This window comes from Macaca thibetana, chromosome 2 (genome assembly GCF_024542745.1).
Source record: "Macaca thibetana thibetana isolate TM-01 chromosome 2, ASM2454274v1, whole genome shotgun sequence".
Taxonomy (NCBI): Eukaryota; Metazoa; Chordata; class Mammalia; order Primates; family Cercopithecidae; genus Macaca; species Macaca thibetana.
The window spans coordinates 34,441,179-34,466,223 of record NC_065579.1 but is presented as its reverse complement, the minus strand read 5'-3'; the positions used below and the strand labels follow the sequence as shown (position 1 = coordinate 34,466,223).

The window sequence follows — 25,045 nt, the reverse complement described above, 5'->3', positions numbered from 1 at the left end:
TATTTTAAATACTCTTGTCATGTACTTTACATTATGCTGGGATAAACAAACAGTGAACCAGAAAAACAATAGAATTTACATTATGTTAGACAGTAATAAATACTAAAGAGAAAAATTAAAGCAGCAAATGGAAATAGGAAGTGTTAGAGGGAGGTATTAATGTTATAGATAGAGTGCAAGAAAAAGCTTCAATGAGAAGACATTTAAGTACAGATCTGAAGGAAATAGGAGAAACAGCCATGTGGATATTTACAGGAAGAGCATTCTGGCAGAGGTGACAGCAAAAGCAAAGGCCCTGACATAAGAGTATGCCTAGGATGTTCAAAGGAATAGCAGAGAGGCCAGAGTGAAGGGTAGAGTAGTAGTACATGAGATCAGAATGGTAATAAAGGAGTGTTTGTGGGCAGGGAGTCAGACTTTAAAGATTACAATGAAAAGTTTGAGTGAAATGGGGAGTTGTTGGAAGGTTTTAAGCACAGGAATTGTATCATCTAACTTGAATTTTAACATGATTACTCTAGCTTCTTCATTGAGACTAGATTAAAGAGGACAGGGGAGGTGAAGAAGGAGTACTAGCTAAGACAGTATTCTAATAATCCAAGAGAAGAGAGAATAGTGACTTGGCATAAAGTGGCAACAGTGGCGAAGGTGAGAAGCAGTGAGATTCGGTACCTATTTTAAAGGTAAAACAACAGGATTTGGTGGTGGGTTGGATACGGAAATGTGAGAAAAGGATGCATTTGGTATGTATGACCCTAAGGTTTTTGCTTGAGCATCTAGAAGAATGGCATGGGAGGGAGGTAGCTATCAGGAACACTGTAGGCTTGTAAAGTCTGAGCTGCCTCAAAAGATGTTCAGGGGAGACATCTGGGCCTGAGATATCCATTCATATATTTTATATAAAAGCATGAGATTGTATAAGATGACCTAGGGAGCCAGTCTAGAAAATTAAGCCTTTGATCATGCCAATAAAGACAGCTGAGCACAGACATTTCCTTATGCATAGATGAGGAGTTCCTGCTTGAGACAAGACCAAGAAATACCCAGTTCTATCAGTCACAGGCCAGCTCCATCTGAAGGCACAGTGACAGTTTGAGCCTTAGTGCCTTATATCCCATATCCCATACCCATATTACCTTTGTAAACTTGCTTCTTTCATCCATGAGGTCTAGTGTATGCATTGTCTCAAGAAGCCAATTGGTTCTGTGGGTAAAAGATAGGAAGTATCTCTTCCCATTCTGTGCTTACTATCCTTGAAAAAGAATTAGGGCAAGTTGCTTTGACATTCATATATGGTATAGAGAGAGGTAACTGGGATATGATGGGATGGAGGGAGCAAATAAAATAAAACAAATAAAAACCTGGAACAGAAAACCTGGCTTTGTGTTTAGCATTGCCAGGAGGAAAATGTGTGATCTTGGACAAATTACTAAACTTCCTCAAGTGTCAGTTTCCTCGCCTATAAAGATACTGATTGCATCTACCTTGCGATGCTCGTGGCATGTAAGTACAATAGCACGTAGTAGATGTTCAAGAAATGTCATCTTCTTTCCTTTACTGGCCATAGTGGTCAAGGAAAAGCCATTTAAATCCACAAGATAATCCTTAAATTTCCATGTCAGTTGTTTCTTCTCTACCAAACTGTCTACTTTCCTATAGTCCCATTGTTTTAAGATTACCCAGGATTTGTTTTAATCGGGTATGGTAAGACATGCAGACACAGAAATGACTGTCCTGAAAGATGTTTATACTCACAGTTCCTTAGAAACAGGAGACACAGCCACAGGCGAAAGCAGCGGCATTGGTCAGAAGGCAGAGGGAGCAAGGGGAAAATGTACACAAGAGCCTTTTCTCTGTGAGCAAGAAGTGGCAAGGGAGGGTAGGCAGGTGTAGGATTGGCAGTTTAATTTCAATAGCCTCTGAGGCAGGAGAACTGTCTCTGGCTGTACCTGGTGATTCAGGCAGGGGAATGGCCCAGAGTATAAAAACTGAATTAAAAAAAGGTGGTTAAAGGCAGGGGCTCTGGACTGGTTTGTTTGTGTACAAAAGGCTCTGCAGGTGAGCTTTTACTATCTCCAAGAATTAGCTAGCCTTGAGAGGACTGATCCCTCCAGGGTCAGCCAGGTTCCATGATTTCGAAGTATAAAAATACAGAAAATAAAAAGCAGCCTGGCCAACACGGTGAAACCATGTCTCTACTAAAAATGCAAAAACTAGCCTGGTGTGGTGGCAGGCACCTGTAATCCCAGCTACTTGGGAGGCTGAGGCAGGAGAATCGCTTGAACCTGCAGGGAGGAGTCTGAAGTGAACTGAGATCGAGCCACTGCACTCTAGCCTGGGTGACGAGAGCAAAACTCCATCTTAAGAAAAAAAAAAAAAAAAGAAGAAGAAGAAGAAGAAAAAGAAAGAAAAGTACACAATGAATATGTACACCTTGTGTTTTATTTGTGTTCGTGCATTTGCATTGAATCAAGAAAAATGACCTCACATTTGATTAAGCAAAATCAAGGAATTGCAAATGAATCATCGATAATCCATAACCACTAAACATATCCCCTAGGTAATTAAAAACTATCCAGTCTCTGGCTGTCAAAGCCAGAAACAAACAAACAAACAAACAAGAACAAACAAACCACAAAACCAAAAACCGCATATTTAAAACCAGGTATAGAATTAGAATTTCAGGGTTGGAAGAAATCTTAAAAATTAGTTCATTCCCCCTCCCTTCCCCCATCTGTTGCTTAAATTTCTTCTTCATGCCCATTAAGTGGTGTCTTTGGGTTTTTCTGATTATGTGAAAGGTCTTCCTTTATGGAGCCAAAATTTGCTTCATTTGGTCACCCGCTTGTTAATTCTTGAAAGCCTGAAGTCTTGCTGTACAAATACAAACAACATTCAGCTCAGCTCCCAGCAGAACTGCCAGATCAGATAAGATGTGTATAATGGGATTGCAGAACTGCTCTTACTATCACAATGAAGAGCCACTTGTATTTGTCACATGTACTGTACATATGAAGATTCTACTTATGATAATTTATTTTCTGTCTTTGAGCTGGGGCAGGAATGTCTCCACCACAAGGCACCACAGAGTGTGGCCAATAAACACTGCCACACAGAATATCTATCCTGTGCACTCAACAATTTCAGCAGAATGAATGATACCTTGAGTAACACATCTATTATAAACTGGACTCTATGCTTTAGGATAGATGGAGATGTATCTAGCTTAATGCTGAATCCCTAGGGCCCAGTGCTGAAAAAATCATATGCACTCATTCAGTCTTCCTTGGGTAAATGAGTAAATGCACGGAAATCAGTAAAAATTGCTAATTGGAATCATTTTGGAACAATTTAAATGAATAAATAAGACACTTTAAAAGAAGGTTTTGGTTACTATTTTTTTAAAAGTCCTCTAGGAGGCTAAGTTTAAGCACTGAAATAATTTATGTCACAAGAAAGCAATATACCTTGAGTTACATTTCCCGAGCCTTCTAACCTGTTGAGCAAGGGGCCAGCATAGAAGGGCTATTACGTAGCTTCAAAAAGAGAATGAACACTGGGGGCTTAGCACAGAGCTCATAATAAACTCTTGAAGCCCTCTATCTATTGTTGATTTGCTGCTTCCTTATGGTCCTGAGAGTGCCCAGCCCTGTGCTTATAAAATGTAGGCATGCAATAAACATCAATCACTTGATCATTTTAATGATGCTGACACTGATGATAGTGTGATGAGAAATTTCACCACTTAAGATTTGACCCCACTCACTAATAGTTCTTTCACCTTATGAAGGATCCAGCAATGTCACCCCTTCATTGTATCAACGTAATTAATGACAAGCGAGTAAGAGTGATGCCAGAGTATTAGTGGGACATGCCTCTAAAAGAGACATGACACTCAAGACCATCCTGACCAACATGGTGAAACCCCATCTCTACTAAAAATATGAAACTTAGCTGGGCATGGTGGCGCATGCCTGTAGCCCAGCTACTCGAGGGGCTGAGGCAGGAGAATTGCTTGAATCTGGGAGGTGGAGGTTGCAATGAGCTGAGATCGTGCCACTCCACTCCAGCCTAGGTGACAGAGCGAGATTCCCTCTCGGAAAAAAAAAAAAGACACGATACTTCATAAAAAGAGGCATTCAATATACTTAAAGACAGGGGAAGTAGAAGTTTTAGAATGGGAAGGAGAAAAAGGAAGAGGAGGAGGATTGTTAGCTTTTCTAATACAGAAATTATCTTGTGATGGTCTTAGGGTAATTTTCATAATGATTCATTCAACCCAAGTGGTTGGTAGCGAATTGAAGATTCATAGAGATTAATTTTCTGATTACCAATCCTGTTTATGTGTCAGAAACAGAAATAGGAAAAAAAAAGTCTACATTTGGAGAGCTTTGTGGTGTGTGGAGTAGCTTGAATCTTCTAGGGTAGAAAAGGAGTTGATATAATCTGTGATAGTCTAGAACATTCTAGTTCTCAGCCTATTGCAGGGTAGAGACAAAGCCCAGACAGTCAGAGTTTAAGTAAAAGAATGTGATCCCTAAACTCTGGGTGTCCACCCCACCATACTTTTTCTCAACCCTTTGTGTAAGCAGCTTCAACTTTTTTTTTTTTTTTTTTTTTTTTTTTTTTTTTTTTTTTTTGAGATGGAGTCTTGCTCTGTAGCCAGCCTGGAGTGCAGTGGTGTGATCTCAGCTCAACCTCCGCCTCCCAGGTTCAAGCCATTCTCCTGCCTCAGTCTCCCGAGTAGCTGGGACTACAGGCATGCACTACCATGCCCAGCTAGGTTTTGTATTCTTAGTAGAGATGGGGTTTCACCATGCTGGCCAGGATGGTCTTGATCTCATGACCTGTGATCCGCCCTCCTTGGCTTCCCAAAGTGCTGGGATTACAGGTGTGAGCCACCCTCCCCAGCCAGCAGCTTCAACTTTTACATTAACAACTATAGTAAAATGTTGCAAACTTTTTGGTTTCAAGAGGAAGTCTTTTAGAAACTAGTAAAACAAAAAGTGATATATATGAAAATGGGGCAGAAGGAGTGGATGCCAGTCATTGGGCCACTGTGGAAAACAATTCCAGGTATGAAGTTAGTTACTGCCACATGGGCACTACCCTGGATTTGTCACTGGCCAGGACCTGACACTCATGCCTGAACAAAACTGTGTGACCTTACTAAACTGTGGAGAGAAGGCAGGGGAACCTGTGCCACATACTGAACTCTGCCACAGGCTGTGAAGAAACTCAGCTATCTCTGCCACTCTAACTTCTGAACTAGTTTCATGGTGATAAGAATTTGTAGTGACTTAGATTTGGCTTCAGATACAAGCTTAACATTTTAGGAGGAGGTAGAGGAGAGAAGTTGATCAAGAGAGACATCAGGGAAAAATAGAGGCAGGGCCTATGGAAATTGTGCAAAATACCAAATGCGTTCATAGGTGTCTCATTTGTTTATTAATTTAATATAGTAATAAATACTGAACAAGCAATATGTTGTTGGCACTTTGCCAGGTATGGAGTATGAAGTCAATTTGTTCCACTTGTGTTTTCACTTTTTTGCTCTCAGAGAAAATGCCTCTAAAATATGTAATAGATATGTCTATTTTCTTAACACTTCAATGCAAACTTCTTAAAATATCTTTGGTTGGATATTTATGTATTTCATGACAGAAAGAGAGGGCTAAATACGTTTGGAAAATATTAGGAAACCTAACACATATATTTGCTACAGAACTCGTTGAGACCCTTTAAAATATGTTCTGCTTGATGAGTTTCTAAGGGAAGGGTACAGTGGGAAGGGTTCTCAAACCTTATTTGACTGCAGAACAATTTATTTTCTGGAACCGCCTGTAGAGCTAGTGTTCATGAAACACACTTCAGGAAATGCTGCTTTAAAGTATGAATCATCCCATTGAGAGGACATGCAGTAACGTCTAATGATGATGCTCTGCTGTGTGAGCCCACCCTCTCAGTCCGGAGAGGTGTGAGGTCCTCTCTGACTGATGTTTGCGCAGTAGGGTTCCTGGGCTAACTCATTTCCTGGCATGGCCTAGTTCCATAGGGTTGCTTTTTTAGGAACCTGTTTCTTCAGAATTTTGTTTCAGATTTGTGAGGGAAAGGCCTTACTGACAAAACCACGATGAAAGGCTGAATGTGTGTATGTGTATGTTTATGTTTAAACCTTGATGCTGAAGTGCTGGGCCCTAGACCTTGTAGGCACCCTGTGCAGGAAGCTGTGAAATAAGCAGTTTGGTGTGGTGAGATGAGAACTGTACCGGGAGTCAGATGATGTGGCTGGATTCACACATAGCTCAACTGCCAGAGTGGTTACAGAAATTTGAGAGTGTCTTTTTTGGGGGGGCAGGAGAGGAACAGGGTTTCACTCCTGTTGCCCAGGCTGGAGTGCCACAGTACGTTCATGGCTCATTGCACCCTCAACTCCCTGGACTCGGGTGATTCTCCCACCTCAGCCTCCTGCGTAGCAGGGACTACAAGAGTGTGCCACTGTGCCTGGCTAATTTTTTGTATTGTGTTTCTAGTAGAGACAAGCTCTCGCTATTTGTCCAAGCTGGTCTTGAACTCCTGGGCTCAAGGGATCTGCCTGCCTCGGCCTCCCAAAGTGCTGGGATTACAGGTGTGAGCCACTGCACCTGACCTGAGAGTGTCATTTTAATATCTATGGTCTTCAGTTTCCTGTACTAAAAATTAAACCACAGGAATAGATGAGGAATGACATACATGTGACACAGAAGATACTCCTACTCCTCCTATATTCAAGGTGGGCATTGCTAAGTGATCATTCTTCTCACTAAATTCAGAGACAGCTTCAGATGTATTCCCAACACCACATTTCTACCAATCCCCCAGAATTGAGAGACAGGATGAAACCCACTGCCATTCCTATCCTTAATGAAGTCTAAGAATTTAAGATCCAAGGTTACTGCTATCAAGAACATACATCTACAATCCTACCTTTTTCATGGTAAGAGCAAAGTGTTAGGGAGGGGTGAGCGCCTCCTGATTTACAACAGAGTGCCATGGGAAAGAGCAGTGGACATAGGGTGAAGGGCTCCTCCCTAACCAGTGGCATTTGGAGAAGGTCCACTTGGATCAGTGGACTAATTCACAATTTGGTCAATTGGGAATTGATTAATAAGCAGGACAAACATGTATGATTCTAAAGGACTTAGTGAAGGAAGGGGAGTTGGAACCCAAGGAAGATGATCCCAAGCTTCAGGGCAACCCCCATCACTTCACCCTTCCTTGGAATACTTATTGTGAGGAGGGTTGGGGCAGGCCTCAGCAAGGCCACCTTCCCAATCTGCTGGCTGCTGAGCGTGTCAGACCTGGGGGGCATATGCAGCATCCCGCAGATGAGTCCCTCTTCACTATTTTCAAACATCAATTAATAAGAAAACCAAGTCTCTCCATCCTCGGATGACCTCTCTGGAGGACTCCACAGCTGTGACAGAGAAATGAGATGGTGGGAACATCCTGTTAATAACCAACATCTGAGTGAAGTGAAAATTGCTTTACACTTGTATGGCATTAGACTCCAAGCTTCTGTAAACTGAGGATCTGACAGTCACTGCAACTTCGAGTGACTGCAATCCAACACCTTCCTGCTCCCAATCTTGGCAGGCTCTGCCTGCTTTTAGCAGGCAGGCATGAATTTTGTGAGGCAGTTTCTGATTGCTTGATATTTATGTGCCAGCTTACAGCTGGAGTGGGGGGATATACGGTGGTTGATTTAGGACTGAAAAACATCTTTTATGCTATAGAATCATATCTTGTCCTCTGGCCTGGAACATTTTGATTTCTCCTGAGATATTCTAGAGGGGCTTTAGCTAAGTGGAAGGAACTTGAGCAAATATAACAAGAGGAGGAAGAGAAAGTTTGAAGATTAGGAAACTGTGCTGGACACTCAACAGTCACACTGAAGAGACTTTTCAGGGTTTGTTGCCCATACGATGGTGTTTGGAGCATTGAGCATTCATAATGGCCCTACTGAAAAATTGCTATGGTCAGATGGTACCTGAATATATTTGTCTTCTTCAAGAGAGGTGCTATGTCACGGGAAACAGCTTGAAGGGAAATCTCAAGTAGTTCCATCACTCAACAGCTGGGTGACCTTAGGCAAGTTAACCTTTTTGATTCTAAGTTTCCTCATGTGTAAAACAATAAGTCATAATATATGGTTGTTGGGATGATTAAATGGAATAAGGTATGTAAAGTGGTTTAAATAATTCTTGGTGCATACCCATTGCTCAGTAAATGCTCCTTATGATCCATTGTTGAATAACATTGGGAAATATGGTGTTGTCACTAATAGGAAATTACCACAAGAATCACATATGGATTACCAGTTTTCAAAGTTTTAAAAGCCCATAATTCATTAATCATGAACCATCAGAATGGACACAATTTCACCTGCCCTTGAGATTTAGAAGTTCTTCCAGGTTCTGTAATATCTTGAAACATTTTTAAGAGCATTAAGGAACCAATCAAAGTTCCAGCAAAAAAAGAGATGTTCATGAAGGGACCACTTCAAGGTATGTGGGCAAGGTTAAACGAACCAGCAAGAGACTCTGAGATGTCCTGAGACTAGCAATAGTCAGAAGCTACTATTAGAGGGACTTGGTGGGCAGGCAGAGGTGGCAGTGTTACTGGAACCCAGGGAGAGCTGGAGATTTGCAGGAAGGGCAGCTAGGAGGGCCTGGAGGCAAAGGGTACACCATGGGTTCCTCCTGTCTTCTAGTCTCCTACTGGTGCTTCCCATTGGCTGAAAGAAGGTGAGCTGGGCCAAGAAACCTGAATGAAGCAATCCACATATGGGCTGGTCTCCTAGTACATAGCAGAGCAGAAACACCTGGGGATGTAAAGGAGAATGGGTACCATATTCACTAGCTCTTGTTTCACAAATAGGGAGTGTGCAAGTTAATGGAGTGCTTGATTGGATAAAACATCCAAATAAACCAGCTTTGCCCATAATTTGGTTATTTCTTTCATTCAGTCCTCATGTCCTGTAGTGACATAAGCAGCAGTAAAAATGGCAGCTTCTAAAGAAGCAGGAAAGTATTAGCATACAAAGTCTGATCCAGAGGTTGGGGTATGGTATTCAGAGTAGATCACACAATAGCCCTGGTTCCTGGTTGTCATCCACTATGGAGCTGAGCCATAACAGTTGGAATATAACATTATTGGTTTTAAAACTTAACAGTGCATTGGAATCACCTGGGTAGATTTTTAAAATGCTGATGTATTGGTTCCCTGCCACCCCCACACAGTTTCCAAATTAATTGGTTTGGAGATCCCCAAGTGGTTTCAATGCTTGAAAAGTTTGAGAATTACTAGTATATACATTGACATCACCTGGGAATCTCCAGGCCAGTTAAATGTGTGTGTATTGTACAGGATTTCACTAATCTACAGGGAGATAGAGCTGGCACAGGCTAGTACAGTGCTATCCACATGTGGCTATTTAAATTTAAACAAAATAAATTTAAATTTAAAATTCCATTCTTCAGTCCCACTAGCCACAATTCAAGTGGTGAATACCTACATGTGGCTAGTTTGGACCATGAAGAACATCATGGAAAGTTCTATCACACAGCACTAGGACAGTGACAAGTCCCTCAAGCTGAGTGGACTGGGGCAAAAGACAATGAAGCATACAAACTGAGAAGTCAGAAAACAGCCTCACAAACTGGACACTCACACTGGGGAAAAGGAACAGCTGGGGAGGACATGTGGCATTTGGCACTGAAAGATGTATCTGAGATCTATGCTTGTGTGGCAAACCAGGAAGGATTGGCTCAGGCTCTGTGTGGACGGAGCCAGCAGCTTGAAGGCACTGAGGGGGCCAGCGAAGGAAGAGGAAGACTCAGAACACATTAGCACTTGAGACCTCTCTGATGGTGCCTACAGGGGGATTCTCATTTCATTTACTTCTGAGCCACATTCCTGAGCAAGCTGATGCAACCCTGCTGTCTGCTTTGAATAGTATGAGTACCAGGCTATGTCTACCGGTGAAAGGAATGTCTAGCTCCAGGTTCTCCAGCATGTTCATCCCAGGGGTCCATAAACGGAACCCAGCGTGCACCAGAGGCCCTGTTACTTGAGAACCAGGTTAAGTGCATGGCAGGAGGATGAAGGGAGGGTTCAATGGATTGAGAGTCGGAAAAAGACACTTGTCATGCTAGATCACTTGTTCAGTTTAATCTAGAGTGTTTGAAGGTTTTATTGCTTGATGGGTAAAGAGTGCTTTTTTGGAGATATATCCATTAAGTGGTGCTGCCAGTCTGGATGTTTCTTAAAAGAGGCAGAATGGTATATTTGTTTGCTAGGGTTGTCATAGCAAAGTAACACAAACTGGGTGGTTTAACAACAGAAATTTATTCCTTCACAGTTCTGGAGGGTAGAAGTCCAAGATCAAGATGTCAGGATGTCAACAGAGCTGGTTCTCTCCGGGGTTACTAGGAAGAAATTGCTTAATGCCCCTCTCCTGGTTTTTGGTAGTTTTGCTGGAAATCTTTGGCATTTCTTGGCTTGTGACAAGGAACATGAGATTGCACCACTCTGCTCTCTTCCTTTGTGTTCACATGGCATTCTCCCTGTGTTCATGTCTGTGTCAAAATTTCCCATTTTTATGAGGACATTCATCATATCAAATCAGGAGCCCACCATACTCCAGTATGACCTTATCCTAAGTTAACTACTTCTGCCATAATCCTATCTCCACATGAAGTCACATTCTGAGATACTGGTATATGAATTTTGAGGGACAAAACTCAACCTATAACAAATGATATAGTAAAAAGAGCATATATTCTAGAGTGAGAAAAACTAGATTTGAGTCTTACTTTTGCCACTACTTTTCTGATGCACAGTTTTATTTTATCATTTGCAGAGTTAGAATGATATATTTAATAGGATCATTTGTAAAATGATAAATCGGTGTTAAAATGAATCATTATTTTTATGTATCCCTAGGAAAGAATTGTTTCCAATTATACAATGACATATCATCAATTATAATATGCATCCCAATTTCAAAGATACTCCAATTAAACACTGGTGTATCATCAATTATAACATGCATCCCAATTTCAAAGATATTCCAATTAAACAATGGCATGTAATTAATTAAAACATGCACACCAATTTCAAATATATCAAACTGTGAAATAAAAGTATGTTTTAAAGTTGACGAGGGTAAAGCTTGAAGAAGATAACATGTAAGTGCCTTCTGCCTGAGCAGAAAAGTTCCCATCACTGTCGGTTAATACCTAATTTGCCATCCATTTCAAGAAGGAATTTAATAATTTACTAGGCAGGAGTCAACTTCCACCCAAGTTGTTAAGTTAAGGAGAAACAAAGCCTGTCAAAGACTCAGGCATTTTTTTAGTCCTAGGAACTAGTGAGCAGGAACCCCTAGTCCGTGTGGCAGATCAGCCAGCCAGCCAGAAATGATGCAACCTCAGTATGTAGACATATCACAAAGAAATGGCACTAGTCAATTCAAGTTTCCACATGAGACTCTTTACATAACCAGCAAACTGTTAAAGAGTTTTAATCCTATCAAAGTAGAAAATCCATTTAAATTAAAAATTAAAACCCTGTCTCATCAGCACCAACCTCTCTCTGTTGAGTGATTTTGAGACCAGCAACTTGTTTGTTGCAGCTACAGGGCAAGGCACTAACTCTGAGGCCAGTCACTTAAAATTGGCAGTCACAAGCAGCTGAAATCCTGAAATTGAATAATGCTATTTCTGGTGGCTTGGTGATTCATTTTATTATCTAACTTTTATGTAGTTTAATACGTCTCCTTGCAAGTTATGTGGTTTGAAAAATTGCCTGTAATAGATCCTTTATTTTTAAACATAAAGAAAATTAGCCATTCTTTATTCAAAGAAAATTAGTTTCTCCCTACCCTCACTAAATAAATATTGCGAAAATATTTAAAGAATATCAGTTTGAAGGAATACCTAATTATAAGCCTGCCCTGAGGGCCTCTTGTCTCTCTCTGGCCTATGATGTCATTCTTTACCAAGACCTATTACCCATGGGATGATAAGGGCCTGAATTTCTCCAGGAAACGTTAGAGCATTCAGTGACTGACAATAATTTTGGCTTTTGCCTTCACCTCCTCCCCACTTACAGCATCACACAATTTAGCTCTCACCTCTCCCACAGCTTTGCCTGGGGCATTTCCAGCCCTTGGAAGTCCCAGAGAATAGATGGCCATTGTACAAACAGTCTTGAACTGTTTGTTGGTGACACACCGTCCCCCACACAATTCAATTTTTTTTTTTTTTTTTTTTTTTTTGAGACGGAGTCTCTCTCTGTTTCCCAGGCTGGAGTGCAGTGGCGCAATCTCGGCTCACTGCAAGCTCCTCCTCCCGGGTTCACGCCATTCTTCTTCCTCAGCCTCCTGAGTAGCTGGGACTATAGGCGCCCACCACCATGACCAGCTAATTTTTTTTTTTTTTTTTTTTTGTATTTTTAGTAGAGACGGCTTTTCACTGTGTTAGCGAGGATGGTCTCCATCTCCTGACCTCGTGATCCGCCCGCCTCAGCCTCCCAAAGTGCTGGGATTACAGGCGTGAGCCACCGCGTCCTGCCACACAATCCAATTTCTATGGGCAGTGTTCAGGGCTCCCACTGTACCTCGAATACGTCCAGTGGATAAATCAGATCTCCAGAGACACAATTGCAGCCTCAATCACTGACTTTCGCTATCAGTTCCACATTTTATATTTGTTGTCTGGCTGATGCATTACTTTGAGCAACAATGTTTATGAAAAAAATGCTTCAAATTTGCTTGACTATATAGCATAGAGGTTAAACACATAGGCTCTGGAGCTTAACTACATAGGTTCACATCCCACCTCTGCTACCTACAAGTTGTGTAAAATTGGAAGTTATGGGGGTCTCTGTATCTCCCAGTAAGAGGGAATAAAAATAATACCTACCTCATAGTGTTACAAGAATGAAAAGAGAGTGCTTGTCAAAAGATTTGAAAAGCTACTTCATCAAAGAAGATACACAGGTGGCAAGTAAGCATACGAAAAGAGTCTCAGCATCATTAGTTTTAGGAAAATGAAAATTAAAACTACAATGAGGGACCACTCCACACCTACTAGAACTTAAAAAGTTAAACAAAAGTCTCTTTCACTCCTACATATTTACCCAAAAGAAGAGGAAATCCATGCTCATACAAAGGCTTGTATATGAATATGTCATGCAGTTTTATATATAATAGCCAAAAACTGTAAACAATTCAAATGTCCATCTGTAATTAACTGGGAGCAATAAAAGGATAAACCACTGATAAGACCATATGAATAAATCTCAAAATAATTATATTATGTGAAAGAATAAAGACAACAAAAAGACCACAGATTGTATATTATAATATATATTTATATAATATTATAAAGAATACAAACTAGACTATGGTCTCAGAAAGCAGATCAGTAGTTTCCTGGGAATGGAAGAGAGGAAGGTTGAGAGGATGAGGATACACAGGGGTATGAGGAAAGTTTGGGTGCAGGATATGCTCACTCCCTTGATTATGGTGATGCTTTCACAAGTATACACATGTCAGAACATATTGAATTGTATACTTTAAATACATGTGGTTTATCATATGCCAATTATGCCTCAATAATGCTGTTTTTCTTTAAATGAGCACCATGATAGCAGGCCTTCCAAAAGTGTTAGTTGTTACTGACTTTATTGTTAGACTGAAAAATGTTTTAGATATTTTTAAAAGCTTCTCGTGAGATGCAATATTCAATGGTTGAGTCTCTCTCACCCTCACACCATAATCTAGCTGCCTTTTTCCTTTCTAAGGATGCTCATGAATTGAGAAAAGTAGTCCAGACTTTGAGGTCAGAAGACATGAGTTCAGGTGCCCACTCTGACATTCAATACCTTGTGCTGATATTTAACCTTGACTTTTCTCATTTGTAAAATAGTATACATCTACATCACATGATTGCTATAAGAATCAAATTTTAAAAATAGATGTGAGCATGTTCCGTAAACTATAAAACAATGTGAATATATCAGTCATCACGACTAGGGAAGAGAGAAGATAAGCACTCACATTTTTGCAGACTGGATAACAGGGTAAGCAACATTAAAATAAAACTTGACCTCACACAAGAGCACGAGATAGACCCTACATCTCCTCATTTCCCCTAGACTGATGTTCACACACCAGAATTCTCTCTAGAACACTTTTTTTAAAAATAGAGATTTCTGGGTCCTACCCTATACTCACTACATCAGAATGACCTGGGGTTGGGGAGCAGGAATCTGAGTTTAAAGAAAGCCCCCATCCCCCCACCCCCACCAGTTGATTAGGATGCAGCTGGTAGCACCAGGAAGTGAATGATCTTTTGGAAACAACGGCTTTGACCCTGGTGCCTCTCAATGAGAAACAAACAATCCTAGGCCCTGTTGCTCATGTGAAACCTGGATTTAGCCACCAGAAGAAAATAATGCATCTTCCATAATAACTGGAAATGCAAAATATTTTAAAACATCTTTCAAATATGCATTTATTATTGCAAGCACTTCCCTTATCATCATTTTCCTGCTTTTTCTGAGCAGTTATATTCAGGATTCTTACTGGCTTTCTGATTATCCTTGGAAATTGTCTGTCTTGCTAATGCAAATGTTTATCACTTCATGTCTTTCCATCTTGTCATTTCTCTCAAAAAACCAAGTCACTCAGTGCTGGCAGCTTACCTTGTATAGTGTGTCTGAGGTGTGTGGCTTGATGTCAACATGAACTTTATACATATAAGGGCATGCCATTGGAAAATCAACAAGTTAGAAGAAAAGTACCAGGATTGGTGCACATCACTTATTTGTGCCCTTTGGGGCAGTTAAATGAAAATAACAAAGATTGAGTTCCCATCACCTGTCTTCTATCATCTAAACCTACTCAGCACTCTCTTCCAACAACAAGGAGAGAAGGTGCCCTTTCTGTGTCTTGAGGATGTCAAATCCACCCACAACATACTTCTTGGGGGTTATTTCCAAATCCTCTATCAAAAGATAAAACATAAATATAATTAAATCTCTTCTATGGCTCATTATTCCATGAATTTGGACCAGATATTGCAAAAATGCCTCTAGGGGCCAGGAAGAGAAATCCAATGAGGGAGAAAGGCCTGGAAGTTGCTGTGAGAAGCAAAGAGTAAATGGTTTGTCTGAATGGGACAGTCTCCAATTGTTGCCATGAAGAATTGTGGCCCAAGGTTGCCAGATGTTCCAATTTTTTTCTAAAGGAAGTGTAATAAAAACAGCCACCTTAGTAAGTGGGAAAATGAAGGGAAAGGTACTTTAAGTAGGACAAATAAAATACCTTCAAGTCAGCTTATGCCTGCAGACTACCAGTTTATGATCTCTAATTGCTATTATTCAAAACTATTATCCCTGAATAACAGAAAAAATTATGCTGATATAGTAAATTCCTGCACAATTGGCCAGTGGCATAATCAGTCCCATCACCCTCTGAATGAACATTATATAGGAATATGTAATTTAGCCCAAATAGAAGCTGGGTCTTCTGTGGGAAGCTGGAACAGTCAGATAACGTTTGGTCAGAACGGTAACTTGTAAAATTCTAATCAGCAATGGGCTGGAGATTGGTTTTCTGTATGCCTATTTATTGGATGGGGACATAATCAGAATGACACTCTTCTCCTTGCAACCCAGGTTGTCCATCCAACCAATAATGGCAGGTAGTGTTCCTTAAAGGACAATTTTCTCTCACATATATCCCTGCATAGGAAGGGCTAGGGCTGGAGACAAAGCACCAAACTGAAGAATGTCAGGGGTGGCTAGAACAAATATCAGATTTTCTTTGCTAGGCAACATGGACATGCATAGTATAGTTAAGAACTGCTTTCCCTTTATTGAGAGACTATTTTCCTTTACTCATATGAAAGTGAGATAAATGCTCTTCATAGTTTATGCTAACAAATGTCAGAAAATATCCAATAAACCATGTTTCTATTTGTAAGCTGACAGTACATAAAGGCTCCAGTTGATTTGTAAAATAGGAAGGATGGGTATCTCCAGTACAGGGATGCTATAGAATCTTGGGTCTTTACAACTTAGTCTTTAAAAGCTTCCCAAAATATAAATGGTTTTGTATATTTTTACTTGTGACAAGTATGTAGGAAAAGAATCTTAGCGATAAGGATCCTAGCAGAAAACAGATGGCATACCCAGACAGTTTAACCTAAAGGACTAAACTCTTTACGGGGAAAATGGGCAGGGTTAAAAGAGCCAACAAAGAAAGTGAAGCATCCAAGACATCAGAGATAGCAACAACAGGAAGCCATTACTGCCGCTCAATGTGAAGGGACAAGAGAGAGGTACTACGTTACCAAATCCCAGCAAAAGCTCCCTGTGTGGAAGGAAGTCTGCTAGCAGAATGTGTGTGTAAAGAGGCATGCCTGCACCTCTCTGTTCTCCCAATCTCTGATCTTCTGCCAAGTCCTCCATTTGGCTGACTCCAGCCAGAACCCAGAGGGCAAAGGGTGCCAGGAAAATCAATCCATAGACATCAGCCTCCTATGTCACAGAATAGTGCAGAAAGTGGCAGAGATGTGTTAATATCTGAGAGAGGAGGACAACTGAAAAACTATTATCACAAAAGACAAAGGAAATCATAGCTCATGGAATGTTACAGCAGAAAGGAACTTTTCACCCTCTAATCTAATTTTCATTTTGTTGATGAGAAAACTGAGGCCCAGGGAATTGAAATGAATGGGTGATTATTACACACTGAAAAAGGGCATACTCGAGACCAAAGGCGATAACTATCGTCTTATCTGTTCTCATGGTTTTTCTACTTCATTATACTGGAAATCATGGATTAGGAAACTCAGAGTAGAGTTGGCTAAAATGAGACACCTACATAGCAGTTTCTCCATTACTGTGCCCATCAGACATCACTAATCAATTACGGATTTCTTTCCTTCTGAGCCTAGATGTAACCTCAGGCACATTAGGCAGGACAAGGTTGAATCAATCATGAAATGCATCAATCAATCATTTATGCACTTGTATAAACCCAGTGTACTCAAAAGTTTTTACTGTGCATGATGTTCACCCGCTCATTTCAATTCCCTGGACCTCAATTTTCTCATCAACAAAATGACACAATGATATAATGATACAGTTTTATATAATGCAAACTCATACAGTGAGCTCTAAATCTTCAAGTTATTTACATGTCTAGCATTATTTTCTTCCCTAAAACTCATCTCATTCTCTGAAGTTATTACCTGTACTTTGTACTTTCGGACTGCCCACCCAGTGACTTGGTGGGAAGCATTCATGGTTGGGAAGAAGGGAAGTGCCCTGAGATGAATTTGCTTGAAGGGTAATAATAAAAATAGTCCTAATCTCTGACAGGTTTTCTCTTTCTCTCTCCTTGCAGGTTGACAGGACTGAGGTGATTCGCACCTGCATAAACCCAGTGTACTCAAAACTGTTTACTGTGGACTTTTACTTTGAGGAGGTTCAGCGCCTGCGGTTTGAAGTCCATGACATAAGCAGCAACCACAATGGACTGAAGGAGGCCGACTTCCTTGGTGGCATGGAGTGCACACTTGGCCAGGTAGGTCAACAGACACCCCTTCCTCCTCCTTGCCATCCTAGGGCCTTTCTTCCTTCCCCCTTTTCCTTTCTCCCCTCATCTAATCCTTGCTTTTTCCTATTGATTGCATTTTCTTTAACATGTAGCATTTTACAACTTCCCAGGTGGTGTCATATCCATTATGTTTATGTAGAGATGATTCTGCAAGTCTGTACGATTTCTTATTTTGAAAAATTCAGAACTTTCTCTTCTGAATTCCCCCATTGTGTCACTCATTTATTCAACGACTATTATTGAGCACTTATGTGTCTGGCTCTATGCTCTGTTCACATGTCTGTTATAGCCTTATCCTGTTCCATTATAAATTTCCATCTCCAACTCAGCTGTGAGAACCCCCATGCAGCAAGTATTTCTCATTCACATTTACTTGACATCTCTGGTACCAAAAATAGCCCAAGGCAGGGGCTAAATAGATACTCAATGAATGAGTAAAAGCTCTTAATTCTCCCAACAATAATGTGAAATAAATATCAATATTATATCCATTTTATCAGTGGGAAAAATGAGACTCAGAGAGGTTAAGTGATCTGATGAAGTTTCCACCCTAATAAGTGACAGTGTGAGGACTCGACTAGGCCTCCCTGACTCCAAACTTCATCATTTTGCTTCTATAATACCTTTCCTTTTTTCCTTTCCTTTCTGTTGTACCCAGAAATGTGGTAAGTGAGTCTAAAAGTAAAAAACAGTCCCTGTGCCCAGATAGTGGATAATCTTACTGGAGAAGGCATAGTAATATGCACTTAAAATAGAGTAGTTCATTACAAAATACCCTGGGCTCTCTATACAAGGTCGTGGGCCTTGAAGGAAGAGAGAGCTTTTTTCCACTGGGTAGAGTCAAAGATGGCATTGTGGGACCAAAATCTGAAAAACCATGGTCTATGACTGCAGAAGAAAGAGGAGGGGGGCCTTTCAAGTAAGAAAGCAACGTAAGCAACTCTTCGGGGTCAGAGAAAACGTGAAGGGGTGTGGGGTGGGAAGAGACCACTTTCCCTAACTGAATCAAGATGCTGATTTACTGTGAAATTGATGAAGCTTTAATTCCAGATCCCCTCTCTCATGTGGGCCCCTTCCATGGCTCTGTGTCACATTTTTATTTTGTACTTTTTTTCTCAAAGAGAAATTCCAAATTATATGTCTTAAGACCCACAAAACCTGGGTTCACCTCTTGTCAAGGTAAGGGTCAGGTTTAAGGATTTGTCAGGAAGAGTCTACCTGACAAAGAGATGGCAAGCATATATATTTGCTTGTTCATTTGTGCTATCCTTGCTTCATACCACTTATCACTAAAAGAAATTTCTCATAGTGAGCACTAAGAGACAAAATAGACAGTGTCCTCAGTTACCCTTTTCCAGCAAATATAGTGATTAATTTCTTATTCCTTTAATGAAGACCAAAAGTCCAATATTGAAATATAGTTGAAGGGAGACAGAAAGAGAATCTGAAATATTCTCCATTAATATATGTTCTCTAATGATTTTTGAAGAGTTGATGGCAGATAGTTCAAGGATCTTACCAGGTACAATGTCCAGTAAGTAGGTATTAGATGAATAAATGCATTGTGGATTTGAGATAAAATCCTGTTTCTATTTGAAAATTATTAAAATGGCATCTTTTATAGATATGTGAGCCATGCCAAGATTCTACCTTAAACAATGGGCATCCCTCCTATGCATAAATTTTATATTTTGTCACAAGAAATAAAGATAGATCAATGTGGGAATCAAGTGGGCTAAAGATCTTTTTTTTTTCTTTTTTGGTCCAAAGCTTTGATAATTTTGTCTGTTTGACCCTCAAACTTACATCTTTAGTCCCTCACAAGGCTCATCTTTCCAAAAGCCAGTAAGTACTTAACTTTGCAAGTAAGACAGGCATTGTACTAGGTGCCAGTGACACCGTGGTGAGCCAAAAACAAAATCCTTGCCTTCAAGCAGCAGTTTAGTTGGGGATAAAGATGGAATGAAAATAATCACACAACAATTAATTAAATGGCAATCATCATAAGCTTTGTTACAGAGAAGTACAGAATAAGAAAGCGAGAATTGGGAGACTGGCATCAGGCGGAGAGGGATCAAAGAAGGCTTTCTAAGAGAAGTGACATTTAGAAGGGAGAGTGAGAGTGCATCAGGTGAGAAGAAAGAGGAAACACATTCTAAGCAGATGGGAACATTAGACACAAAGCCTCTGCATTCAGGAAGGAGTTTGGCATATGGTGCAGAGCATCTCCATTTGGTTTTTTAAGAAGCCAACTCTGAGGTAGGAAGTCAAAGGAGGTGAAGGAAATGCCACAGTGGAGAGGAAAAGTGAGACAGGTAAGGAGCCTACAAGGGAAAGTGGTCAAGTATCTACCACCGTAGGTAACTGAAGCTTAACTCTGCTGGGGAAATTCTGAGAGCAGTGTAAAGCAAACATTAGAGATATTTCATTCTGGGGATGAGGGAACTGGGATATTTATACACTTCGAGTATATATACTCACATCAGTCATTAAGAACCATTCCTGGCCAGGCACGGTGGCTCACGCCTGTAATCCCAGCACTTTGGGAGGCTGGGGCAGGCAGATCACAAGGTCAGGAGATGGAGACCATCTGGCTAAACATGGTGAAACCCCTTCTCTACTAAAAATGCAAAAAATTAGCTGAGCGTGGTAGCGCATGCCTATAGTCCCAGCTACTTGGGAGGCTGAGGCAGGAGAATCACTTGAACCCGGGAGGCAGAGGTTGCAGTGAGCTGAGATCACACCACTGCACTCCAGCCTGGATGACAGAGTGAGATTCCATCTCAAAAAAAAGAACCATTCATGAGGTGAGAACATTAATCCTCTGACATTTCTGGCCTACTGTGCAGGTAGCAAACTCCAGATATCACAAAGAGCTCGCAAGGAAAGAAATACAGATGCTGGTGGTCAAAGTCAGTGATGGGTTATTGCGGGATCCGGCCAGCAGTCCACAATGCAACAGGGCTGTCTCTTTGCTCCCAGGTGGATCGGCAGGTCGAGAAATAATAGACACACACACAAGATAATGAAAGCTGGGTCCAGGGGGGTCACCGCCTTCTGTCCCATGGTGCCAACAATGCACTGGATATGCCAGGATTTATTATCAAGTTTCGTGAGGGCAGGGGTAGGTTAGTGAAGGATTTAGGGTCATTTGATTATGAGGTGAGATGGTCCCATGGGGATGAAGTAATTCTTTAACATAACATCTGTGTGCAGAAGTACAGTATACAGAGACAAGAATTGGCACTATAGTGTGTGCATCAGTAATTTCTAACAGAGCCTTAAAACAGGAAGAGCAGTAACAGTTACAGTAAAAGCTGGTTCCAAACAATTCACAGAAACAGGACATGAAGTTAGACAACGGGTTAGACCAGAAATACTCAGAAAGGAGTATGCCTTAACCATAAAGAGGCCTAGAAGAGCTGCAGCAAGATGAGGGCGTTTATAGCCCTATCTTACCCATATGGACAGGCGCCCCCCATGCATCCGTTTATAGGCTTTCCACGAGGGTCCCATTCCATTCCCAGAGCTGTGAACATCTGCTTTTCTGGGATAGGAATCTTGGTGATGTGAAACCTCCCTGACTGCACATCCATTCACAGGCTCTCTGCAGGGGGAAGCACACCACGTGCTGTTGGCTCATTCTGGCAGTCCAACCTGGCATTGTCTTTACACAATCCTGCATGCAACTTTGTATTTACAATAATCAAGAGCATTTCATCTTTTATTCTGTAGCAATAGTTTCAGGCAATCTCCCTACATCTCCCCCTTTTCTCTGATTTAAATGAACCATAGCAATCATAGCTTTATGCTGATCACGATTGGATTGAAGAATATTTTTTCCAGTTTTACACGTGAGCAATAAACCAATAGCACAAATTTTACATAGAACAAAATTAGCAATAGTGGATCCTCCCAGAGATTTTACCCATTGAATGGGGTTGAGATTAGATAACCCCTTAGAGACACCATCTAAAACTTCAGCACCAGGCAAAGCAGTTAAGTGTGCTTGAGAGGCCTCAAAAATCTGTTCTTTTTGCTTACTTATATCTAAACTTAAATTATCTTTACTTCCTTGTAAATGGCGTTTTACTGATTCCCAATTGTGAACAGACTCATTGTATTGAAACGGAGTTATACAAAAATCAGAAGTATTCCAATCACATTGCATTTGTCATCTATGTTCTAAACTCATAATTCTATCTCCCATCCATGTAACAGTTTGTCTTAGATCATTAATTTGATTGACTAATTTTTGATCAATACCTGACTGAGAATTCCACATCTGAGTAGAATTTTTTTGCCATTTATCCACAAAATGAGCAGTTTGAATAGATTGATGTAATGCAACTCCAGCAGTAGCAGCAGTCGCAGTAACAGCAATCAAGCCCATTATTACAGCAATTAATATAAAAATAAATCATTTACTCGTTTTAAGAATTTTTTGTAAAATATTGTTAATAACATGGATAGAAGGGGAAGATTCCCAAGGCCTATGTAAGGCTACAGGGAGCCAAATACCTTCTCTGGCTCTGACTATTAAAATACTATGATATTGATTAAAGGATGAGTCAATACAAGTATACAAGTAACAATTAACACAGGTAATTATGTTGGTTTTTGAACTAATATGCATCTTTCCTACTAATAACATATAGGTGGTTTAACACAACTTTTAAGTCATACAGTTTTGTTGGACTCCATATAGATGGTATATATATTTTGGGATGATATTCTTTTTTGTGAATGTGGGGTGGTGGGAATAGGTTGTATGAGAGATGGTGGGGGGACATTAGCAACGGGGGGTATAAGTCCTCATAATCTTTACTGTCCCACCTTTGAATTGACCTCTTGATGATTGCCATAGTGATATTTTTGGCTGTATGGAAATAGTCGTGTAAATCAATCTATTGTCTTAGTTTTTGAAGTGACAAGGTGGATTCACTTACAACACTTTCTCCAGCCCAAACTCTCATACCAGTCATAGCTATGGTTAATCTCCATAATTCTGAATGTTCAGGTCCTAAGTGGGGAACAACAAGCCTTGGCTTTGGAGGGGCAACCCCTGCCCCTTTCCACTTAAAAGGAAAAAAGGAGTTAAATGTACGATATAATAGGGAAGTACTGTCACTACTTTTTTGATAAGTAATATCATAGAGAAAATGTTGACAATGTCTGTGACCTTGAGAGCAATCATTAGTCATATGACCTTTAGGAGCCCACTCAACAATGGTGTAGTGAGAAGAATTAAATAACACTGTTCCTTCTGAACTAACACAATCCTTCCATATTAATTTGTCAGCATTTGAAGACAAGTTGAGAGGACACGCAGATCCTAAAGGCTTATATTGGGATGTGTGAATGTAGTCAGTGATTCCTGTTTTGATCTGCCTTAAAGGTTTTAATGAAAGCCCTGATGTCAAGTGTCCTAAAGGAGGGACAGAGTGACTAGATGGTAGTGTGACTGCCCAAGTTTGAATATCTAATGAGAGACATCCATTAGTGGGTCCCAGGCACAAAGGTGGATACCTAAAACCTAAAGCGATATTGAAAGGGGTTCCTTCTTCTGAAGGTTGGGCAGGACAACGATCATCTACAGAACCAGGCATCCAAATACTATCATTAACACAACCTCGATAGGAGCATCCATCCATGTCATGGCTCGAATAAGAGGAGGAAAAGGAATATAGGCCCGATATGTATAGTTTTTAACAGTCTGTTGGGTGACAGAGGGTAGAAGGATCCGTGTCATCAGGAGGAGGCAGAGGTTGAGCCAGACCTGGATTGCTGGAGACGAGTTGTTCAGGGTGGCCGACTGGATTGTCTGTTGTAAAGGAGTTAGCATGGTCATTTTCTTCTTTTTGATGATTGGAGGTGTTAGTTGTTTCCTGTTGTGGTGCTTTTTCAGCAAATTTCTGTGTCTCGTTGTTGCATGCATCTTTAGGACACCATTTCACGTGTCTAGCAGGAATCCAAACAGGAGATTGATGTTTACCTGGGGAAACACAAACATAGCCTCTTCCACACGTTAAAATAGAACCTTTTGACCATATATTACATTGAACATCTTTCCACCATACTTCCTTTCCTTGGGTTACCATAGGACGGTTACCAGAGAAATACTTTTCGGCAGCTGTAACAGAACTAGATTTAGGAATATTGAGAAAATTTAACGTGAGCAATGCCAAGTTTAGTTGTATGTGAGGGGTCAACAACTCCTTATCCCCCTCTTTTTGTTTAAGTAATTGTAATTTTAAAGCTCTGTTACTTCTTTCTGTAATAGCTTGGCCTTGTAGGTTATAAAGAATACCAGTAATATGTTTAATATGCCACTGATCAAGAAAATTTTTAAAAGCTTTACTGCAATAGGCCGGACCATTGTCTGTTTTGAGTTCACTAGGAATTCCCGTAACTGCAAAACATGAAAACATAGTTTTTTAACATGAGAAGTGGCTTTTCCAGTTTGACAGGTAGCCCAGATGAAATTGGAAAAGGTGTCAACTGTGACATGCACATAAGCTAATTTTTCAAAAGAAGGAACATGAGTAACATCCATTTGCCAGATAACATTAGGAGAAAGGCCTCGGGGATTAACTCCAGGAGATTGTGTGGGAGACAAGAACCTGGCATTGAGAACAGTGTTATACAATTTGTTTAGCTTGTTTCCAACTGAGAGAATATTTATGTTTAAAACCTGAGGCATTAGTATGAGTGAGTTGATGAAATTCTTCTGCATCTGTAATGGCTAGAGAAACTAGAGTATCAACTTTATGATTACCACTGGATAAAAGTCCAGGTAAGTTAGTATGAGAATGAATGTGAGTGATGAGAAAAGGATGCTTTCGGTTTCTGACAGTTTTTTGTAACAAAGAGATCAAGGAAAACAGCAATATTTTTGATGGTAGCTGTTTCTATTGCCTGAGTGGCATGGACTACATAAGCTGAGTCAGAGACAATATTAAGAGGCTCATAAAAATCCTGTAATGCAGAGATAACAGCCAACAACTCGGCTTTTTGAGCAGAAGTATATGGAGTAGAAATGACTTTATCTTTTGGTCGTACATACCCTGCCTTTCCATTGCTGGATCCATCAGTAAAAATGGTAACGACTGTCTCTAGTGGTGATGAACGAGTAAGTTTTGGTAGAATCCAGGAAGTATTTTGTAGAAATTGAAAGAATTTTGACTTAGGCAAATGATTATCAATAGTGCCAATGAAGTCAAACTAGACTAGATTGGTCTGCCAGCACAAAGATGTACAAAAGGCATTTTTAACTTCATTTTTTGACAAAGGGACCACAATAATGTTTGGATCAAAGCCAGAAATTTTAGGAATACATTGATGTCCTAACCCAATCAAAGTGGCTAT

General features: G+C 40.4%; 1 protein-coding gene across 3 annotated transcripts in view; it reads left to right on the top strand.

Moving 5' to 3' along the window:
- CPNE4 (copine 4) overlaps positions 1-25,045 on the top strand; it is a 505,143-nt gene that overhangs the window by 290,835 nt on the left and 189,263 nt on the right. For all 3 annotated transcript variants that reach the window (XM_050777959.1, XM_050777962.1, XM_050777971.1), the window contains exon 3: positions 17,465-17,644. In XM_050777959.1, the coding sequence (XP_050633916.1) occupies positions 17,465-17,644 (180 nt within the window). The remainder of the gene's footprint in view (positions 1-17,464; positions 17,645-25,045) is intronic.